General features: G+C 32.3%; 2 protein-coding genes across 2 annotated transcripts; one reads left to right on the top strand and one right to left on the bottom strand.

The window, feature by feature from the left end:
- The first annotated feature begins 2,496 nt into the window (after positions 1-2,496).
- Positions 2,497-10,535, top strand: LOC21405331 (protein argonaute 4). Its single transcript, XM_010095503.2, has 24 exons — positions 2,497-2,578; positions 3,033-3,068; positions 4,177-4,425; positions 4,530-4,735; positions 4,814-5,038; positions 5,146-5,282; positions 5,361-5,458; positions 5,524-5,621; positions 5,801-5,960; positions 6,051-6,167; positions 6,243-6,350; positions 6,475-6,537; positions 6,619-6,732; positions 6,815-6,980; positions 7,126-7,241; positions 7,342-7,479; positions 7,933-8,063; positions 8,385-8,450; positions 9,261-9,324; positions 9,399-9,510; positions 9,656-9,729; positions 9,909-10,003; positions 10,097-10,128; positions 10,253-10,535. Exons 3-24 carry the CDS (start codon positions 4,180-4,182, stop codon positions 10,426-10,428), a joined length of 2,742 nt encoding a protein of 913 aa, XP_010093805.2. The 5' UTR covers positions 2,497-2,578; positions 3,033-3,068; positions 4,177-4,179; the 3' UTR covers positions 10,429-10,535.
- Positions 10,536-21,720: 11,185 nt separating this feature from the next.
- On the bottom strand, positions 21,721-22,359 carry LOC21405330 (lamin-like protein). The gene is made up of 2 exons (XM_010095502.1): positions 22,176-22,359; positions 21,721-22,064 (listed from the first exon to the last, which is right to left on the bottom strand). Exons 1-2 carry the CDS (start codon positions 22,357-22,359, stop codon positions 21,721-21,723), a joined length of 528 nt encoding a protein of 175 aa, XP_010093804.1.
- Between the last annotated feature and the right edge of the window lie 673 nt (positions 22,360-23,032).

The raw sequence follows: 23,032 nt of genomic DNA, 5'->3' as shown, positions 1-23,032 counted from the left end.
AAAAAAAAAAGAAAAGAAAAGATGGAGCATAGGAGAAATTATATTGTGTCATAATATTCGTAATTGAAATTCAAGATGTTGATATGCTAAAGTGGTAATTTTCTAGTAGTTATAGAGTGATAATTGATTAATTACTTAATTAATTATTTTTTATTAAGTAATAGAACAAACTTTATACCGTCATATATATATATACATATATAATGTACATATATGTGAAATGTTAAGAGAAATTTATTAGAAAAGAAGGAATTAAAGCATCAAATTATCAATCTTTTGTTAAATTTAAAATGTCAAATATACCAATGAATACAAAAACGAAAAGGAGGAACTCTTCTATAATACTTATAGACTTATAGATTATAGACCACGTCTCTGTACATAATTAATACATTGGAGAAGAAATTAAGAATACCTTATTGACCCGCCTATGCACAATATCAAAATTGAGCTTAGAAATTAAATAAAATAGTCTCTAACGAAGTATTTATTTATGTTTTTACAAATCAAATTTTGTTCTCACTAAAAATAGTTTTTTGTTCATTTTATTATTGAAGACTACAACTATTTCCCTAAAAACAGCACTACAACTATAATAATTCAGGGACTAAGGGTTAGTTTAGTTCGCTGATTCGAGTTTTTAATTCGAGTTAATATGTGACTTTATGTGAGAGTTTTTTATTGTAGCAAAAAAGTTAGACGTATCTATTTCTGATAGTTTTTTACTGTAACAAAACTCAAATTCTAAATTCGAATCAGTGAAATGAACGGGGCCTAATTAGGTTGAAAATCTTACAATTAAAAAGCTACTTCATCCTTTTTCATATTTTTCTTTTAATCATTTATTAATAGGAAATAAAGAAAACAATATTATACCCTTTGTTCTAACCATACTATACTAACCTTACTCACTCTCCCAACAAAATCTTTGGCCATCATCGGTTTTGGATTGAAAATTATCCTAGTTGTGTTAACACTTTTATAAGTGTCAATATTATGGCCTCTCAGTAATGGACTACATTTCACCTTAGAAAAAAAAAATGATAAGAAAACACATGGATTTAATGTTGTTCGGAATTGGTAATATAGCTAAATCTACATATTAAAAGAAAAATAAAGGATACCAAAAAACCGTTTTAGGCCATAATAAGAATCACAAAAATGAGAGCCACATAAATACAACTTAAATTAAAAAAATAAGGTAAGTCACCAAAAATTAATAAAGGATACCAAAAAACCGTTTTAGGCCATAATAAGAATCACAAAAACGAGAGCCACATAAATACAACTTAAATTAAAAAAATAAGGTAAGTCACCAAAAATTATGGCCCGTTTAGTTCGCTGATTCGAATTTTTAATTCGAGTTGAGATGTGACATTATGTGAGAGCTTTTTACTGTAGTAAAAAAGTCAGATGTGACTGTTTCTGAGAGCTTTTTACTGTAGCAAAACTCGAATTCTAAACTCGAATCGGCGAAATGAACAGGGATCTTCTAAAATCAAAAGATTGTCTAATTTGAAAATTATATATTCAAACCAACTTCAAAGGATTTCAGAATAAAAAAGACCGCTTTTAAAGATAAAGTATATAAATATTCACTTTCTGTATTTATCAACCAATTTTTTTAGAATTCTACTCCTAAAAAACATGGATATATATTTAAAGAAAGAAGAACGAAGAAAAACAAAAATGAATAATGGATCATTAATTTTTTGCAAGAATAATGGATCCTTAATTACAAAAATATGAACAAAATTTTTAGAGATATTTATCTCATATATTTATTTTTAAGTTGAATGATAATTCATAATTTTTTATAATATTTTTTTTTTATAAAAAATTTAAATTTAAATTTCAAACTGACAAATTAGAAAAATTGGAAACGTGCGGGGCAAATTTTCTTTTCTTTTTTTTAATTTAAAAAATTTGTTTTTGCTCTTCTCCAGTACGGATTTAATATTATTAAAAAAAGGAAAATAAGCGTTTCAGATAAATGTGCGGGGCCCACAATGATGGGCACAAAATCCCTAAACGACCAAACTATCCCCAAATTTCCTTTATTTTCCCGACCAAAATCCTCGGATACATCGACCATTAAAGGATTTCCCAGTGTCAAAATCGTCAAACCACAAAAATGTGTGGGAAGCGCACGGGTCGCCCGAGGAGTGACATAAACCCTCTGTCCCTCTCTGGTCGAAACGACACAAAAGCGTGCGCTACGATTACCGTGACGCGACTGTAAAAGAGTGCCGTACAGATTTCACGCGTAACCGCTCCGAAGGAATCCCAACCAAACGCCAGCCAATCTCGGCCGTCCATCTCCATCAACTCAACTCCCACTTTACGAACTGTAACGTGGCGAAACCTGAGGGAAGCCTCGAGCAGTAATTAGCTGTTAACCGAACCAAATTTACTATCATGGTCCCGCGGAGTTAGCACTACTACTACTGCCGAGTACATCGTCATTTCACTCTCATTCCGCATTGTTGAGAGAGAGAGAGAGAGAGAGAGACAGAGACAGAGAATTTCAGAGATCGTTTTTCCCATCTAGGGTTTTTAGGGTTCTTCGAGTTTTCAGGTACGGGATTTTTAGGGTTCTTTTCTTTTCAGTGTTTTTGAGGGTCAAACTTCTTCAATGTCGTTCATTTCTCGCTCTTTTCTGGTGTCGTTTTCGGTGTTTTTGGTGATTTCATTTTTCTCTCTGTTTTTTTTTTTTAAATTTTTTTTGGGGGATTTGTTTGGCTTTTGAGTTGCATCAGCGTTGGTTTTTGTTTTTCCTTTGACGAATATTCTCTTTTTGATTTTTTTTTGTCTTGTTTCGTTTTGTTTTATTTTATTTTATTTAGGCTTATTATTCTGCCTTTTCCGTTATATTTTATGTTTCTGGGTTTTTGGCTTTTGGATTTGACCAAGTTTTTCCTCTTTTTCGAACCCTCTTTTGTGTTTTGTGCCTGGTAAACCCAGCATTGTTTGTTTTTCATTTTTTTTTCTCCTATTTGGTTTTCTTCTAATTATTTCCATTTTTCTTGCAGGTTTGAGGGAGGTTTTATTAGTTTTGGCATTTTTCGGTAAGAATAGTTGAGAGTGGGTTTATATCACTTTGCATGCGTTATTTATATTTTTTTTTAACTTTTGTTTCTTTTCCTGGTTAAATCGATGGTCATTATGCTTTTGTTCTGTTTATTTTTGGGTCTCTGAGTGCTTTTCTCAAGTGGGTTTGGTTTCTTGGTAAACGTTTTGGGGGATTTTTCACGTTTGCATGTGGATTGAAAGTGATTTTTTCTTTGGTTTATAATCTATTGTGTTTTTTCTGCAGCATTCTTCTGCAAAATTTGTTTTTGTTTTCTCATTTTGTCTTTTGTTTGGTTTTTGTTAAGTCTGATGGTTGAGAAAAAACACTAATGGTTCTCTAGAACCTATCCAAGGCTGTGATGCTTTAAATGTGGCTTTTTATTTGGTGGGTCTTGGTTTTTGCTTGTAGTTTTAAAATGCTTTTGTTTTTATGGTTTAAATTGTGTTGTTCTCCACCATTCTAAGAAATGTGGATTCCTCTTTTTTTTTTTGTTTTGTTGATTTGGACTCGTAGCTTTTCGATTTGTTTCTCTGAAGTTTGGAAAACTAAAATGGCTTTTGGTGTTTCTTTTTTTTAAATTTCATTTATTTAGTGGGTTTCGATTTGTTTCTCTGAAGTTTGTTTTTCTTGTTTATTGGGTTTTGGGGGGTTTTTTTTTTCTATTTGTTTTTTCTTGTTTAAAATCCACATTGCATGTTTCCGATGACTGTTACGACCGTGTTCTTCTCGTGTAATTTTAAGAGTTCATCAGCATATTTGCCTTGCTAGTAGAGTCTTTGGTTCGCGCTGAAACATTTTTGTTCATGCAAGTTTTGCTTGGTTGTGTCCCAAACGGAGAAACGGGTTTCTAATTTCATGTTAGCTTGTTTCCTAGTGCTATCAAGCATAAGCTGTTCGGATGTGAGTTTGGGAAGTTAATTGAATGCAAGTCTTGCAATTTTATGTGTTTTCCTTTTATTATATAATATTCTGCTATGGATTGCATGAATAAAGCCTCCTAGACCTAGTGTCTCTTTTTGCTTTGTCTTGACTCAAGAAAGTTTCTGGGTTTTTTGCTGATTCTTTGGTTTTTCATTATATTAATCTTTGTGTATTATGCTCAGGATATGGGTGGCTCTGAGCTAGATGGAAATGGGACGGAGGAGGCTTTGCCACCTCCCCCTCCTATTCCGCCACATATTGTTCCGATTCAGGCCGCTGACCAGGTCCCTGCTGAGTCAGCTAAGAAGAAAATTGTCCGTGTCCCGATGGCTAGGCGCAACCTCGGAACTAAAGGGCAAAAGATACCCCTGCTGACTAACCACTTTAGAGTTAAAGTGTCCAATGTTGAGGGTCATTTCTTCCATTATAGTGTATGTTTACTATATTTTCCACGATGTTCCTGTCTTTTCTTTTTGGCATTGTACAGGGACCAACATTTTTTAACTTATTTGTTTATTTTGTTGTATGAAAAAAGGTCGCTCTCTCTTATGAAGATGGCCGTGCAGTTGATGGAAAGGGTATTGGAAGGAAGGTAATTGACAAGGTCCATGAGACGTACCGCAGTGATTTGGCTGATAAGGAATTTGCCTATGATGGTGAGAAGAGCTTATTTACTGTCGGGCCTCTTCCCCGTAACAAGCTCGAATTCACTGTTGTGCTTGACGATGTCTCAGCTGCAAGGTAGACATGCCTGGGGATGTTTGATTAATTTCCTTTTTGCTATATATTCTGTGCCCTATTTAACTTGTTTTGGTTCAGGAGCAACGGCAACCGTAGTCCTGATGGTCATGGTAGCCCATCCGAGAATGACAGGAAGAGATTGCGCCGACAGTACCAGTCGAAAACATTTAAAGTGGAGATTAGCTTTGCTGCAAAAATTCCGATGCAAGCCATTGGAAATGCTCTGCGTGGTCAAGAATCTGAGAATTCCCAGGAAGCCCTACGGGTGCTGGATATCATATTAAGACAACACGCGTCGAAGCAGTGAGTGAATCATGTTTTGTCTTATCCCATCAACCCCGTTTTATGGACCATTTTTCTTATTCTTACATGTCAAACTTGGCTGTGTCGATGAATCGCGATCACTGCAGAGGATGCCTACTTGTACGCCAATCCTTTTTTCATAACGATCCAAAGAATTTCGTGGATGTTGGAGGTGGAGTTCTTGGCTGCAGAGGATTCCATTCAAGTTTCAGGACAGCCCAAGAGGGACTGTCCTTAAATATCGGTAACATGCTTTTCTTTGTTTTTCTGTATTTTTTGTAACTTTACTGTTTTCTTCATTCTATCTTTTGTCTTTCTCCAGATGTATCGACTACTATGATCATTCAACCTGGCCCTGTTGTGGATTTCTTGATTGCCAATCAGGGTGTGAATGATCCTTTTTCGCTTGACTGGAATAAGGTAATCAACATTTGTCTATTTAGTATTTCTGTTCTCATTTGCTCTGACATTTACTCTTTAAACAGGCGAAGCGGGCCCTCAAGAATTTGAGGATTAAAGTTAGTCCTTCCAATGCAGAGTACAAAATAACAGGGCTGAGTGACAAACCATGCAGAGAACAGACGTATCTTTCTTATCTCTTCTCTCATTACAATGTTTTCTTTTTGTTCTTCCTGTCATGCTTAATTAGCCTGTTATTTCTTATGTTGTTGTCCTGTTGACCTTATTTTTCATGTGGTTTTCCGGTACTTGTTTTTGTTTTCTTTGCTGTGCTCGATAATTCTTGTGCTCACTTGTGACCAGGTTCTCTCTGAAGCAGAGAGGTGGGGATGATTCTGAGCCTTTGGAGGTGACTGTTTATGACTATTTTGTCAATCACCGCAAGATGAATTTGCAATATTCTGAAAGTCTGCCATGCATCAATGTTGGGAAGCCCAAACGGCCAACCTTTTTCCCTCTCGAGGTAACTTGTTATCTGTAGTGCATTTGTGTTGATGCAACAAATAAGTTTGTTAGTTTAGATCACAATTATATTTTTCCTTTCGTTTTCTAGCTCTGCTCTCTGGTATCTTTGCAACGCTATACAAAAGCGCTCTCCACTTTTCAAAGAGCTTCACTGGTGGAGAAATCTAGGCAGAAGCCACAGGAGCGGATGTCAATCTTGTCCAATGTGAGTATCGTTTCTTATTCTTTTATCACTTCTAATACGTGCATTTTTCATTAAGTTTCTTGAATTTGAATGCAGGCTTTGAAGCGTAACAACTATGATGCTGAGCCAATGTTACGTTCTTGTGGTATTGCAATCAATAACAATTTCACTCAGGTCGAAGGACGTGTTCTGCCTGCTCCTAAGGTATTTACTATTATGTTGAGAAATGATAACTTGTCAATTTGAATTCTTATTTGTTATCTATTTATTTATTCTGTGGATTAGCTTATAGTGTTTCCTTTCATTGATTGTTTCTTACTCTGAACAGTTGAAAGCAGGCAACGGGGAGGATTTTTTCCCCCGGAATGGTAAATGGAATTTCAATAATAAGGTGTTTCTTCACGCCCCATTTATTTCTGTTTGTTTGTTTTAAAAATTTGGTGCTCTTGATAACTTACAAATACTTGTGCAGAAACTAGTGCAACCAACTAAGATAGAAAGGTGGGCTGCGGTTAACTTTAGTGCACGTTGTGATGTAAGAAGCCTTGTTAGTAATCTCATCAAGTGCGGGGAGATGAAGGGTGTCGTAAGTAATTGTTTTTGTATGCATTTCTTCCGCAGATAATCAAGTAATTGATTTGACGATGGTTGATTTCTTTTTTTGACAGCTCATGAAGGAACCTTTCGATGTCTTTGAAGAACCTGGAAATTTAAGACGTGCCCCGCCCTTGGTTCGAGTGGAGAAAATGTTTGAGGAAATTAAGTCTAGGCTTCCTGGGCAACCGGAGTTTCTCCTTTGTTTGCTTCCAGAGAGGAAAAACTGTGATCTTTATGGTTGAGATTTAGTTGTCCTTTAAGTGATTCACAGTTTTTAATTTTACTCGTCTGTTTCTTTTTTTGGTTTGAAAATTGTTTTTTTCTGTCCTTTTTGTTCTTGATAAACAATGTATCTATTCTTGATTTTTATTCCATCTCCCAGGACCCTGGAAAAGGAAGAATCTTTCTGAAGTTGGAATTGCGACTCAGTGCATTGCTCCTACAAATAGGATCAATGACCAATACCTAACCAACGTGCTTCTAAAGATAAATGCAAAGGTACTGTCTACTCTATGCGAATGTCTTCAGTCAGTCTTTGCTCATTGTTTTTCTTTGGTTATTGTGTTTTCCTATGGTCTCAAATCTTAAATTCTTGCAGCTTGGTGGGTTAAATTCAATGCTAGCTATTGAACGTACTACTATGATACCTCTGGTTTCCAAAGTTCCAACAATTATCCTGGGAATGGATGTCTCACATGGCTCTCCTGGGCAGTCTGACATACCATCGATAGCTGCGGTATCTTGTTCACCATTACTTTCATTATCTCCTTAAGGCTATAGTACAGAAGCAGCTGTGTTTTCAAAAATATATTAGACATACTACCATCATGTGATGTTTGACAAAAGCATCTTTCTGACTATTAATTTTCATGTAAATCCCTTTCTTGAGTCCGTTTATAGACTTTTTTGTGATCAAAGGGGTAATTGTTTTCAAGTTGATACCACTGACTCCAATTATAAGTTAACTGTATATATTACATTTCTTTTTGTTTTGTATAAAAAGAAATGCAGAATCACATTTCTGGCATGATTCGTTATGTTGTAATTTGTAGAGGGGAAATGTGACCCACAAAAGAGATTTTTTGTTGTTTGCCTAAGAAGTTTGTGTCTAAACTTTCAACATTCATGATAAAGTTAAATTTGATGTGTTATCTACTTATTACGTTAATACTTGAGCTTTTAATAATAGGTGGTTAGCTCTAGGGAGTGGCCGTTGATTTCACGTTACAGGGCTGCTGTTCGCACACAATCACCCAAGGTGGAAATGATTGACTCACTGTTTAAGCTGGTATCTGAAACTGAGGATGAAGGTATCATGAGGTAGGAAGTGTGTCATGTATGTTGGATTTAATGATCTGTTTATGCATCATCGCTCTTTTTGTAAAACCAAGGATGGAGGTGCATTTAAGATGCTTATCTTAAAGGTATTTGTTATGAATATTGGCTTACCGTTGTTTCCTTCCATCTTCTGGGATGGTGCTAAATAATGTTTGTTTTCTTATAAGATAAAGAATATTACAGAATGCCGAAGGAATTTGTCCTAATAAAATGCACATTCCTTGAGATTTGATGGTTTTAGCTATATGGTTCTTGGTATATTTTTTGGTTAGTGCCAATGTGATGCATGCTTTTTAATTTCAGGGAGGTTCTACTGGAGTTCTATACCAGCTCAGGAAAACGGAAACCTGATCAGATCATCATTTTCAGGTATCTGTCTTGAGTTATTGAGTAGAGTATACTGGTTGTAGTTATATGACCTAATGGTGTTTGAAGCATTTGACCTTATGTTTCATTTATTTATTTATTTGTTACCATTATTATTATTTTGCCTTTGAAAATACATTTTATTTCTTTGGGTCCAAATCCCTGTTTTAGTGTATATGGTGTGCAATACTGCTTACAGTTAAAAGCAAAGGACGTTTTAATTTATGTTGTACGTAGCTTCTCGGAGTCACAGCACCTTTCATATGTACGTTAGGTACGAGGGCTTCCTCTCCCTCTGTCTCATGACCCGGAATGTATAGTTGTTGTTTGAAACGGCATGTGTTAAGCATGAAGTTTCAAACAATGACTATACATTCTTTCTTTCCGGTATGGAGCCGACGTCGGTCAAGTATAGCATGTCAAGTTAATAGAGGTTTAACTCTCTATCCAACCCGACGACCAGGTTCATCTAATCAATCAGAGCCGTCTTGTCTTCAAGCTGTGGCTGCTGCTGTTATACCGAGAGTAAATGGCCTTAAGTCGTAAAAATTTTGATCCAAAGGTTGATTATGTGGGTCGTGTTACAAGTGTTATCTTTAGTTTCATAAATTAGTTTTGGTTTGTCATTAGAAGTTTTGAAGTCTTAACAATCTGCAATTATATGCTATATTGTTTGTTTTTTCTCTTGTAATTTTTCTATGTATTGCAGTTCTGCTGTTTGTTTTATATTCTATAGGGAAGTCTTTTCATTTACTGCCTAGTTTACTTGCGCTTCTGCAATTTTCATATCAACTGTTTGCCTAACAAATTTAGGGATGGAGTGAGTGAATCGCAATTCAACCAAGTACTGAACATCGAGCTTGATCAAATCATTGAGGTCTTAAGAGCTGCCCATATCTTTTGAATTCCGCCTTAATTTTGGAATGATATTAACTTCTAAATTTCTTTCAGGCGTGCAAGTTTCTGGATGAGAATTGGAACCCTAAGTTTGTGGTGATTATTGCACAAAAGAATCACCATACAAAGTTCTTCCAGCAACAATCTCCTGACAATGTTCCACCAGGTACTTTTCTTAGAGATGGGGCTCAACTTCATGCGAAATAATTGTATTTGTACATATTTTTCTTCAAACAACCACTTTTGTTTTTTTTTGGTTTTTTTTTTTTTTAAATAAATCAACTCGTATCTAAATTCTTTTGTCTTCTCAGGAACCATTATAGACAACAAAATTTGTCATCCGCGGAACAATGACTTTTACCTTTGTGCACATGCTGGCATGATTGTAAGTTTATTCACTTTTTTTTTCTCATTTCAAAATTTGCTCTATGCTTCAATAGGTTCTGCCGTATTCTTTTTTCCCTTTAGACGATTGACTTTATTCAACTTTCGCTTTTCTGTTAAGGGGTATTCTTTTTTCCTTTTAGACGATTGACTTTATTCAACTTTCGCCTTTCTGTTAAGGGGACAACGAGGCCTACCCATTATCATGTTCTGTATGATGAGGTTGGGTTTTCAGCTGATGATCTGCAGGAACTTGTTCATTCTCTCTCATATGTGTAAGTGTACATTCTACTAGATATTTTTGTTTCAATTGATTAAAAAGCTATACAACTGTTCAATAACCCTCTAAATCATATTTGTGACTGCAGTTACCAGAGAAGCACAACTGCCATTTCTGTCGGTAAAATTCTTACTCTAGCTGACGGGTGTTTTTTCGTTGAATCCATTATGCAAATTGTTGGCGACTCTTGACCTTTTTAAATTTACTGACTAAACTTGTAAATTTTGTTACTCTATTTCTGCAGTTGCCCCGATCTGCTATGCCCACCTGGCAGCCTCCCAGGTGGGGCAATTCATGAAATTTGATGATAGCTCCGACACGTCGTCGAGCCATGGCGGGCTGACGGCTCCCGGAGTTCCCCCTGTGCCCCAACTCCCCAGGTTGCAGGAAAATGTGTCCAACTCAATGTTTTTCTGCTGAGGCAGTTGGCTCTCTGATCCGAGCTTTAATTTGACGCTTTTGAAGACTCTTTTATATGTACATATAAATTTCCATGGTTTTTGGTATGGCCAAACCACCTTTTAAAAGTTTGAACTACTCGTAAAAGCCTTGGTATTTTTGATGTTTTAAGGCCATCAACTACTAGGTGGAACTAGTGGGTGACTTGCAATTCTAGGTGGTAGCAGGTGTTTACCATGGTTATGTTTCTAGTGGTAAATTAAGTGTTATGATGACTGACATCTGATCTGTTTCTATATATATATATATATATATTTGAACTGTTTTCTCCTAATCTTCTGCCCAAATATATATACATATATATATTTGATTTTTTTTTTGGGGGAACTTAGCAATGTGGTGATTCGAACTCCAGACCTTGTGAGGAGTCGTTCACTCATTGTGGTCAGTGTATGTTGTTTACAAGTAGTCTTTTTTGGAAAGTTGAGTGCAAGTAGCGTGTTTTTCTTAAAAAAAAAAGAAAAAAGAGAGAATGGTTTTGACAATTATATTGAGATTTTGAAAGACTCTATGGCCATCAATTCTTTTAGAAAGATATGTTAATTTGAAGGTCTTTTGTATTCTGCTCTTGCTATGTCTTCCAAGACCGAAGATAGGTCCAATTAGAAAAATGTTGTTTGGAATATATTGAATATGTAATATCCTTCTGCATGAAAAATATACGAGACATCAATCTCTTATAAAGATACACTTGGGACTTGGAAAAACTTTTGACGTTAAATTGTGGTATTGGAATAACATTAGTTGGGGTATGGTAAAAGCTTTTTGTTTTAGGATTTTAACTTTTAAGATGAGGAAAAACCTCATCTTGCAAGTTGCAGTCTTATTCAGTCAATTAACCAAAATCACATTACAATATTTTGGTTCAGAAAATTTGTTAAATCTTTCTGTCCAACACACTGAATGTCTGTTAAGCATGTAAAAGCTCCAGTTGTTGAAGATAAATTAAGGTGCTTTCCATTAGAAATACTACAATACAACTGTTAATAGGATGATGATATGTTCGGAAAGGACTCAAATTGATAACATCTTCTTTGGGAATTTTTAAGGTGGAGCAAGTTGTTTTGCTTCACTGGTGGAGACTATTTTTACCGTTCGATAAATTTTTTTTAACGGTCAGATTTGCAGTATGAGCAGTTTTGTGTGGCGCGCTGTAAATTTTTAATACGGACTTACACAGATATGACCGCTTAGAAAATAATCTAACGGTTAAAAATAATTGTTCTTACTGAAAATCACTTTTAGTGAAGTGGCAGACAATCTACTATTATACTTTTTGACTAAGACGCAAGAAAACAAAGCTTCTGATTTTGAATTTAAAATTTCGTTTACCTTGTTAAATCTGCTCTATCTTTCTTAATTGAATTCTGGTAACTTCAAAGATGTCCAAATCTTTTCAAAGATTTAAAATTAGTGTTATCTAAGATAATCCTTATCCAAAATAATCCTTTGATTTTCTTCACATCTTCAAATCCTTAAATCTTCTCCAAATCTTCGAATTTTTTGTAGACATATAATGTTTTTACTTATAAGTAGTGACCTCATTTTTTTTTTCTTGGAAGCTATAAATTTATGCTTTATGAGTTATTTTAGCAGTAAATGAGTCTGGACTTGAAATATATTTGTGAAATAATCGATGTGGGTACGTGCCATTTTCATGCTTTGTTTGTGATATTCTCCTACTGTTTCCATATGAAGTTTGCTTTTAAAGAGAAAAAGAGGTAGAAGTTAATTAATTCTCCAAACAATCCATAAAAGAAGGAATCTATCTCCTAGTGATCACCAACGTTCATATTTACACAAAAAGCACAGTGTGACATAATCATACTCTAATTAACTTCTGTCGGGTCAAAAGAAATTTCTCTTTATACGGTATATTTGTTATACCGGTGCTCATAATAAATATTATGCACTCTTTAGTCAAGACTCAATAAACAAAATGGCTAGCAAAACTAAAATATTCGGAAAGGAATATCACAAAGTGCCTCCAAATTCAAGTAAAATTGAATTATATTTGTGATTGCACTATCAAGAATCACAAAAAGCATCCCCTTTCAATGAGTTTTGGGAGGGATAAGCATTAGAGTGATTTTACTCACACCCCCTTTTTTACTTTCTATATCCCTTTTAACTACACCCCCCATAATTTCCAAATGATTAAATTTGCTTTTTACACACCTCAATAATTCTAAAATCAACCTTACCTATTTTGATAAAGATTAATTTTTTGACCACTTTATTTTTCTCTTCACACACACCCACCATTTTATTTTAATTTATTATTTTAAAAAATAAAAAATAAACCAAATGGCATAACAACTCAAAAATAATAATTAAGTTGAACAAAATGGCAAAATAATTTTTCCTAAGAAAGGGCAAATCATCATCTTATATTAATACGTATGATTAGAAAAGATAAAATGGTAAAAAAAAAAAAATTCCAAACTTGTTAAGTAGCACATGAGCATGGAAAAAAAATGAAACAAAAAAGAAAAAAGAAAAAACGCAGTAAACTTAACTTTATAAAAGAAAAAGAGAAAAAAAAAAAAGAAGGGATTGGTCTTAAAAAACAAAATGATTGGCAAAAAAGATATAAACATGAAACAAAAAAATGTAAATGAACACGTACTCCAAAAAAAAAAAAAGTACATACTTCTATGGAACGTTTTGGAATAATCATTAAAGAGTAAATTAGGGTTTTATTATATATTGCACAATAATAAGATTTATAATTTGGAGATATGATATGTGGGGTGCGTGGAGAGAAAAAAATTATCATTAAAATTTTTTTTTGTAGTATAATTAATTAAGCATGTAAGTCTATCATGAATGTCCTTTTTTGTCATTTTATGTGCGGGTTTTCTTGGAATAAAAAATTTTAATTGAAAGGGGGGTGTAGAAAGAAAAAAGGGGGTGTGAATAGAACCATCATAAGCATTATCTTATTATGAATTCTATTTTTGGCATAAATTTTTGAATGAGTTTTGGAAGAAAAGACTAAACACTATTTTAGGATGGTTAGTCTCAAAGATTTGAAAGAAAAAAAAAAATGATTTCACAATGATTCTTGAGAAAATTGTATCCAATGATTGTGTCTTTCCCGGATACAAAGAGTGATAGGGATCTCCAATGAAACTTTGAATTGTATCGTATTGGTTCAAAAGATTCAACACAAAAGTCGCTTGAATTATATATATAATATATATACACACATATAATATTCATATTGCAAAATGGAGAACGTTTTATAAAAATATACAAAATGACAAAGGATAAGGCTAATAATTTGATGTGACATACATGTATTATGAATATAGTTACTAGTATTTCATATCTGTTCATATCCGAGTTTTTTTTTTATTTTTTTATTTTTTTATTTTTAAATTTTGTCATTCTTTATTTTGTTTAAAACTATCCTAAAAAGAAAAAAAATCAAATTAAGTTTTTTTTTCTTCTTTTTTATTATAAATTTTGTCATTCTTTTTGCATAAAAAAAAGAAAGACTAATTGTATATATCTAAAGTATATTCTTCTATTGGTTTACATGCGTTTTTTAACACCTCTGTTAGGGTTAAAATCAACACTACAATAATCATTGTACACATGGACATCATTTGAAAAGATGTGTCGACTGGAATTGACTGGAAATAAGATCGACTCGAGAAACCATGACGACTGGAGACGAGTGACGACATGAGAAATGTGGAGATCACCGCAGTTATTTAAAGAAGAATGATTACAAAGATTAATTCGGCCAAATCCTACATTAAAGGGTCAAATCGGATCACTATTAAAGAGAAGAGATACTAGAAAGTAAATATGGAAATAAAAAAAGGGAAAGTCAACTCAAAAGGAAAGGGGAACTGCTTATTATAGTCGACAACATGGCAGCTTGAGAGAAAAAGAAAACTTGAAGGTCATCTCCTATAAATAAAGGAAGAGGATAACAAATTAATGTTCTTGGAATCTCCATACTACGCTGAGACTCTCTCTCTAAATCCCCTCTTCTTTTCTCTTCTCTTCTTGTTATCCATTATAATTATACCTTTTACAAGAGATAGTGAAACCCCTGAGACCATACAGTAGATGTAGCCTTCACATTGGAGGTGAACCACTATAAATTCGCATGTTCATTTATTTTTCTGCACTTTAGATTCTTGTTCTAGCTATATATCGATTCACCAACACGATCGCTACTCAGGAGTGGCCATTGGCCCTCTAAATAAATTTAATTGTAGAATCTGACCTCTACAACCTCTAAACAGTCCTATTTTTTAATATTATTTTATATGTTGCAGAACTTTGATTAAAAAAAAGTAAAATAGATACTTTTATTACTGCTTTGTTTAATTTAATTTTTTTGGGTTTCACGAGGCTACGAAAATTTTAATCTGATTCAACAATTGATCTTCCAGAAAAAAGGTTAGTGTGGTTTGTAAATCTCTCACTCAGAGTGGCGTTGTTGCAAAGTGTACCAACAATTCTTTAATGAGGAAACGAATAACTAATTTTGAATAAACAAAACTTATCTCCGATGTATTAACACAAGTACATAACGTAATTTCCTTAACAATAAAAAAGATCAATTAACAATTTTTTCATGAGGGAATTATTCATATAGTAAAATAATCAATTAAGTTCGTTAATAAGAGGAGAGCAGGTGAACCGACCAATATGTGTTGATCCAGTCCTGCATGAAGCTGTTTTAAGCTCACGTATTCCACCTATATATATATATATGCGTGTATATATACTCCCTAATATGTTTCATATCCATTATATTGATTTTTTTTCCATTTTTGTTGATATATCCATTTGTATTAATGTCTAGAGTATTATATGAGCTATATATATATATATATATATATCATGATCCAATTTCTTAAAAAGACACACTCATACAAGGAAATTAGGATCAAAGATCAAATAACACCAAATACATGCGCAAATTCCAATCTAAAAATCTATTATCTATTGTTATCCAAAAGATAACGATAATTTCCCATTCTAAAATTGGTTCAATTCATCTTTTTTTGCTAAGCAACTATTCTTATTAATAGGAGTACTTTAGGTATTCTAAATTTATATTTTTGAATTGAGATATTATATTTTTATACCTTATTCAAAATTTATACCTTTAGTTTTTTATCTCATCAAATATATACCTTTAAATTAGATTTAATATGTAAATCTATGCATTATCTATGTCAATAATTGATTTTAACCTTTAAAATGACTAAACTATCATTAAAAAAAGGGAAAAAATGCTAATACGTTTTAAAATTATGATAATTAAAAATTAATAACACAAAAAAACCTATTTGAATGGTATTTTATATATTTTAGAGGTCAAAATTGTGAGTTTAAAGTTTTTTTTTTTTTAGGTTTTTTCTTTTTTCTTTTTATGTTTTTATTTAAGGGTGTTTTAGGTATTCTCAAGGTTAAAATCGAGGATTAATTGTAAAAATGTATAAATTTTGGTGTTAAATCTAATTTGGAAGAATATATTTAATTAGATACAAATTAAAAGTATAGTTTTTAAATAAGAAGGTTTCTATGTTTTGTTCAAGTTAGTCACTTTTGTGGACTTTTGAAGTGTGGTTGGTTTTATTGCTCCTGTTTATGCTTAATAACTTGTTTAATCCTTGCAGTCACCGCATCACTCATTGTGGAGCTGGTGAACGAGCAGGTGTGAACATCAATCCGAACGTGTTCCCACCTTTGTGATGTGATGTGTTTTGAAGCCATTTTTGGGGGCCTTAAGTTGTTGGTAATGGAAACCTTTTTTTTTTTTTTTTTTTTTTTTTTTTTGCCTCAATTGGTCCATGACAAAAGGGTACACATTCCGAATAAATACAGAAAGAACTTTAGTAATTTGATGTGAAACATATCTTTTTGAACAATTTATGATATAGAAACTTTTGTTGTATTTAGAATTGTTCTTGTTTTTATTTTTCACGTTTTTTGAGAAAAAAATGAAAACGATTTTAAAACGCTGTTTAGCATAATTAAAGATAAAAAATAAAAATAAAAATAATTTTTTAGTTTAGTGTAAATTATGAGAGAAATTTTTAGTCATTTTTCATTTTTTGTTTTCGTTTTCTCTTCTCTCGAGCAGAGAGAGAGAGAAACATTAATTAGTTTTTTAATACTGAAAATAATCTCTTAATAAAATTATTAAACGTATTTTTAAAAATAATTTATGTCTGAGATTGAAAACATTTTTATTTTTATTTTCATAAAAAAAATAAAATCATTTTAGAATGAATTCCAAACGCACTTTTAGTAATTTGATAATTTATGATATTGAGTTAATTTCTATCCCATAACATCTTTTTCATTTTAGCATATTTTTATTCTGCTATTTAAGTCTATATTTGTAAGCTAATGCTCGTCAGTTTCAGTTTTTAAAATACCATGGATGGTCGTTTTCACACGCCTTTTCTACATTAAAAATTGCAAAGAAATAAAGAAGACTTACCTGATATGTCCACCCTCTGCACTTTTCAGCTTTACCGGACCAGTGATTCACGCACCCACTTTAATTTGTCGAGAAAATATCCATAGTTTTAACGTAATTATATATATATATATATAGATATATATTTATATATAGCTTTGTCGTAGAAATTCTCAACAAATGGCGTCTTTCATGCAAATGACGATGTTACGGTACGAGCCTACGTTAGTACATGGTCAGGGGAATAAAAGGCAGTACCTAAACTTGTCTAAAAACTGCAGTCAAATCTATAACTATATAACAAAAGCACACTTTTTTTTTTTACTATTCACCTCCTACTATTCCAATTTTTTGTCTTTTTCTGACTTTTTGTTTTGTTTTGTTTTTGTTTTTCCTTTGCTCTCTCCATAGTGTCTTTTATCTATATCTATAATTTATAAACTATATTTATCTATCTATAACTATATAAGAAAAAAAACGCATTTAACAGCGCATTTAGTATTCATGTAGACACAAAACATAACTATATTAGAAAGCACTTTTTTTTTACTATTCACCTCCTCACAAGTTACTATTCAAATTTTCTCTGCTGTTGTTGTTCTCCTTTGCTCTCTCCACACTGTCGTTTATCTATATCTATAATTTATAAACTATCTGCATCTATCTATAACTATATAAGAAAATAGAGTGCATTTATTATTCATGTAGACACAAAACAATATTTAAACTTTGGTCTCTTTATTTTGTCCTTTTGTGAGCTCTTTTTTTTACTACTTTGGTGGTTTTTTTTTCCCATCTTCTATTTTCCTTTTACTTTTTACCCCCAAAATTTTATATTTTACATTCTTACTCTTACTTTTAACTTTTCTTCATTCATTTACATAATCTTTTTTTTTTTTCAAATGTTATCCTATTTAGATATTATTTTTCTGTGATATCTTAAAATTTATTTATTTCTTCTATAAACTATATAAGAAGAGGGAATGCATTTACTATTCATGTAGACACAAAACACTATTTAAACTTTTGTCTCTCTATTTTGTCCTTTTTTTTTGGTCCTTTTCCCTCTATTTTCCTTTTACTTTTTATTCCCAAAATTTTATATTTTTCGTTCTTGCCTTACTTTTAACTTTTCTTCTTTCATTTGCACAAATTTTATCTCACTTAGATATTTCTTTTCAGTGGTGCCCTACAGCTTATTTATTTCTTAATTTAAGTCCTTGACCATTTTCTATTTTTATCCTAAAATTTAATTTAATTTTTTTAATTTTGGTTCTTTTTACCCTAGAACTTATTTATTTCTTCATTTTGGTCTTTTTTTTAATTTTTTAATTTTACCTTTTTCTTAATTTTTACACTGAAACTTTATCTTTATTTGTTTTAGTTACTTTTACCTGAAAACTTATTTCTTTCTTCATTTTCATCCTTTTTTTTTACCCTTTTATTAGTCTTTTTTTTTTCTTTCTGTTTTGGTTCATTTGCTGTAAAACTTATTTATTTCTTTGTTTTGGTCCTTTTTTGGCCTTTTTTTTTGTTCAGAAACTTTATCTTTTTCATTTTGATTCATTTTACCCTAAAGTTTATTTAATTCTTTTTTGACCTTTTCTTTTTTTATTTATCTATGAAATTTTAAAAAAATTTCCGTTTTGATTCCTTTTGTCCTTAACTTTATTCCTTCATTTTACTCCCATGTTACCTCCCTTTTTTTTTTTTTTTTTTTTTTGTCCTTAACTTTATTCCTTCATTTTACTCCCATGTTTCCCCCCTTTTTTTTTTTTTTTTTTTTTTTTTTTTTTTTCATTTTGGTTCCTTTTTCAGATTTTAGATTCAGATGTTATATACTTTTAACAATAACAAAGTTGTTAAAACTTAACACACAATTACTCCACATGTGCATAGTACGTAAAGTCCAACTAGTATTATAGTTAAAATGTAGATAGAGAAGCAGGTTTAACTATAAAAGATAAATAAAGGGAAGTCAACATAAATCTACACATCGCAGATTGTTTTATTAATTTCAATAGGATTTTGGTGCACTTGTGCAGTATCATGGACGATATCTCCTATTGGAATTGATGCCGACCACCATATTAATCTAGTACAAAATGAGTTTCTACATTAGATACACAATTATTCTAGTGATATACATACATACTAATTATATATACAATTATTCTAGTTATATTCTCTTTACTTTCTCTCTTCACTTTCTCTTTCTTCATCATATACAAGATATAACATAATGGATACACCAAAATGCGTCCTTAGAGGTTGTTGTATTGTTTTAGGTAACTTGCATAGCTTATGGAAATTTAGAGCAACCAATTAGAGACTAATAATTTATGGAATTTTAGAGTCAAAGACGGATACGTAACCTTAAGCTTTAACATTGAAATTATATTTTATATGTTGATTTATCTAGTCTAATTTATTTATTTATTTTTTCTCTCTATTATACCTACTTTTAAAGGGATACCGAAAATGATTTCACACAAATTTTTGGTGATCTAAAGGAATGTTCTGAGGAATTCGAGAAGGAAAATCTGCCTCTCGAAATATGACAGGACTGACGGTATTGTTCAGTGTCCGCATCTCTTAGGGTCTGTTTGGTAGGGTGGATTAGAGAATGGAAGGAAAGGGGTGGAGGGAAAGCTTTTTACTTGTTTGGTAGGGTGGATTGATGGAAGGAGTGGATTCTCAAAGGGGTTGTGAATCCACCCGGGCCCACCAAAAACAATCCCCCCTATATTGGACGGATTGGGAGGTAAAAGAATGAAAGTCTGTCAGACTTATTTGTGTGTTTGTTTGATCAAATTTACTTTAATCTATGTGTAAATGTTAATGTTAATGACAGTTACTTTTACTCTTTCGTCTATATGATTTGATTGTGTGGTGTGGTAATAGGCTTTTACTCTTTCGTCTGTCCAACACATTGAATGCCTGTTAAGGATTCATGAGCTCAAGTTGTTGAATATAAATTAAGGCGCTTTCCATAAGAAATACTAAAATACAACAATCAATAGGATGATAGATATGTTCGAAAAGGACTCAAATTGATAACATCTTCTTTTTCTTTATTATTTGGGAATCTTTAAGGTGGAGCAAGCAATTTGTCTCCACTGGTGGAGACTATATTTTTACCGTCGGATAAATTTTTTAACGGTTAAATTTGCAGCAGGAACAGATGTTTAATACAGACATGCACAGATCTAACCGCTAAAAAATTAATCTAATAGTTAAAAATAATTGTTCCTACTTATTTAGCAAAATAGCATACTTCACGGTAAGATTCATTTATTATTTATTTATTTTTATTGGTTGTATTTTGTCAAAAGGCAGATCTAAACTCTAATTCAAGATATCTTTAAATTGATTAAACGGCCAACATAACATTATGATAAAAAGAGGTTTGAAAAATTCAAATTGACAATCTAGAATAATTTCAAACTGTTGCAACAAATTGATTCATCTATCGTAACACATATGGATTTGAATTTGAAATTCAAATAATTTAAAGTCGTTTAACCAGTTAAATCTACAATATCTTTCTTAATTAAATTCTGGTAACTTGGAAGATATCCAAATCTTTTCAAAGATTTAAACTAAGATAATCCTTATCTAGAATAATCCTTTGATTTATTCAAATCTTCAAATCTTAAATCTTCTCCAAATCTTCGAAATTTTTGTAGGTCTTGTCCCCCGCAGATCTTTCAGTACTCCATGTTTCTTAAAATATCCGTCAAAAGCTTATCCAAAGTTTAGACACTTCTAGAAACAAAACCTGATCTGCATTAATTTGAAACCTTAAAAATCCTAAATTGTGCTGAATTTGTTTTCATTTCTTGAATATTGAAGTTGCCATAAAAGGCAAACTAAATATCTTAACAGTCTCTCTCTTTGGCATTCTTTTAGCAAAACATGACAATGAAAACATCAAAAGCACAGGCAAAAATGAGATATAATCAATCAAAGCCCAATTCTCTTATTACCAAGACATATAAACTTGGAATATTTTCCTTTAACTTAGTCGTACCATTTTTAAAAGCTAACTACTATAACTCATCAAATGCTATGTGAAAACATATGAGCAACCATATAACTAATATGGTAATACCAATCTCTTAGGTAACACTAATTAAGATATACTTGGACTTGGCAAGGCTTTGTCATTTCTAAATTATGGTCTTGTAATTAGATAAGGTATTATAAATGTTTTTATTTTTTGATGGAAATGAGTTAAAACAGTTTGCAGTCACATAAACGTACCAGTCTAAGTATGGAAGGTGTTCAATTAACTAAAAGAACATTACAAATATTCCGGTTTCAAGGTCTGCGTCACAATTTATCTATTATTTATCTCCACTTAATCTGACAATACTATGTTACTTCATTCAGAAAATTTATTAATCTTTCTGTCCAACGTACGTTGAATGTTTGTTAAGTATGCATGAACTCAAGTTTTGGCAGATAAAATTTTGGATTAGTTTTGACTCAGAGAAAAGAAAATGTTTACAAAAGATTCAAATTGAAGACCATTTTTCATTTATTTAACTTTTCATTGGTGGTGGTTTGTCAAACAACATATCTGAACTCCAATTTGGGATTTTTTTTTTCTGTCACAATTAAGACAAAAACAGGTTGAAAAACTAAACAAGACTTAAAATGGGAATTAATCAATTAGAACCCAATTCTCTTATTAATTACCAAGGCAACAACTAGAAAATATTTTCTACTACTATATATGTACGTATTACTCATCAAAATGCTATGACCTTTATAGATAATATTTTGTGCTAGAGAGGCAATAAAATGCATGTTAAAGCAGAGACAAGCATTGCAATGAGAGTAAACTGTCCAAAGAAGCCATAAGTATTTGACGGAAAGCCATTGTTTTGCTGAACATTATGATCATCATGCGGTTGTAGTAGAGGGAATAGCCAAACGGGAATCTCGACTTTCATTCCCTCGGAGCAGAAACCTCTTCCGCACAAGAAGTAATAAACCTTTGGCTCGGTCAGGTTGAACACATCCCGCCCGCCTCTCGTGACATTCGTCACGAAATCCCTTTCCTCGCAATTCTCGTAGTTCGATTTGTTCACCTCAAGAACGTTGTGACTCCACTTGTCGAATCCAAAATCTGCGCGAAATCGAACCAAAACTGATGTTTAAGAAAACATGCTTGCATATAACGTTAGACAATTTTAGGTTTAGCAATACCAACACAAGAAAGACAAGGGTTACTACTTACAAAGCCAATCACCAACATAGAATTGTTCCTTAACCGCCCAATCGGTGAGGTTAACGCCCGGACTCCAAGTGTTCCGTCCTCCTCCGACCCTGTGGAGAACCGGGTTTCGGCAATCTGTGGATAAAAGCTTGAGAATCATCAGTGTTATCAAGAGCACAACATGTTTTGATCTCAAACTCTCCATTGTCTTCTCCCTTGTCAGTTGCTTGTAGAGCTCTTTATTTGATATCTGTTTATCTAATTTATAGAAATGGCCGAGCCTAATTGGCAAGAGGGCACATGCATATCCCATGCACAAAATTTGTGTAGTATCACAACAAGACCACTTTTTGTGGGTGAATATAGCATGCAAATTGGAAGTTTGTTTATTTTTTTAATAAAAAAATTCAAAACAAAACATATATTTCTTTGAAACTCTAATAAATTGATGGGGTGTCTTTTTAATGTTGATAGAAGTTAATAGAGTTATTTTCTCTTCTAATAGAGAGAAAAATTGTGTTCAAAATTACTGGCCCTAATCATATTCTTTTATATACTAATTTTGATATTAGTTCTTTAGTAGTTAAGTATTGTAATGGCCTCGCCTAGACATGGTGTGATATAGAAGCTACCTCCTGTTATGCGTCTAACTTTTTTTTTTTTTTTTTTTTTGGTTTCACTTTAGGATTATTCAATAAGAAGCAATTATGTATACTAAGGTGCAAACATTTGCGTAAAAGAATTAAAGCAATGTAAAAGGTAATTGCAAAAAAAAAAAAAAAAAAAAAATCAAAGAAATGTTTTTTCATCCAGCTTAACTACCAGGGTCACGCTTTGCAAATTGGTTCATCGTATAGAAAATCATTACGCTCAGATGA

This window comes from Morus notabilis, unplaced genomic scaffold (genome assembly GCF_000414095.1).
Source record: "Morus notabilis unplaced genomic scaffold, ASM41409v2 Scaffold306, whole genome shotgun sequence".
In the NCBI taxonomy this organism is placed as follows: Eukaryota; Viridiplantae; Streptophyta; class Magnoliopsida; order Rosales; family Moraceae; genus Morus; species Morus notabilis.
The sequence above is the reverse complement of the archived record's forward strand: the minus strand, read 5'-3'. Positions and strand labels throughout refer to the sequence as shown.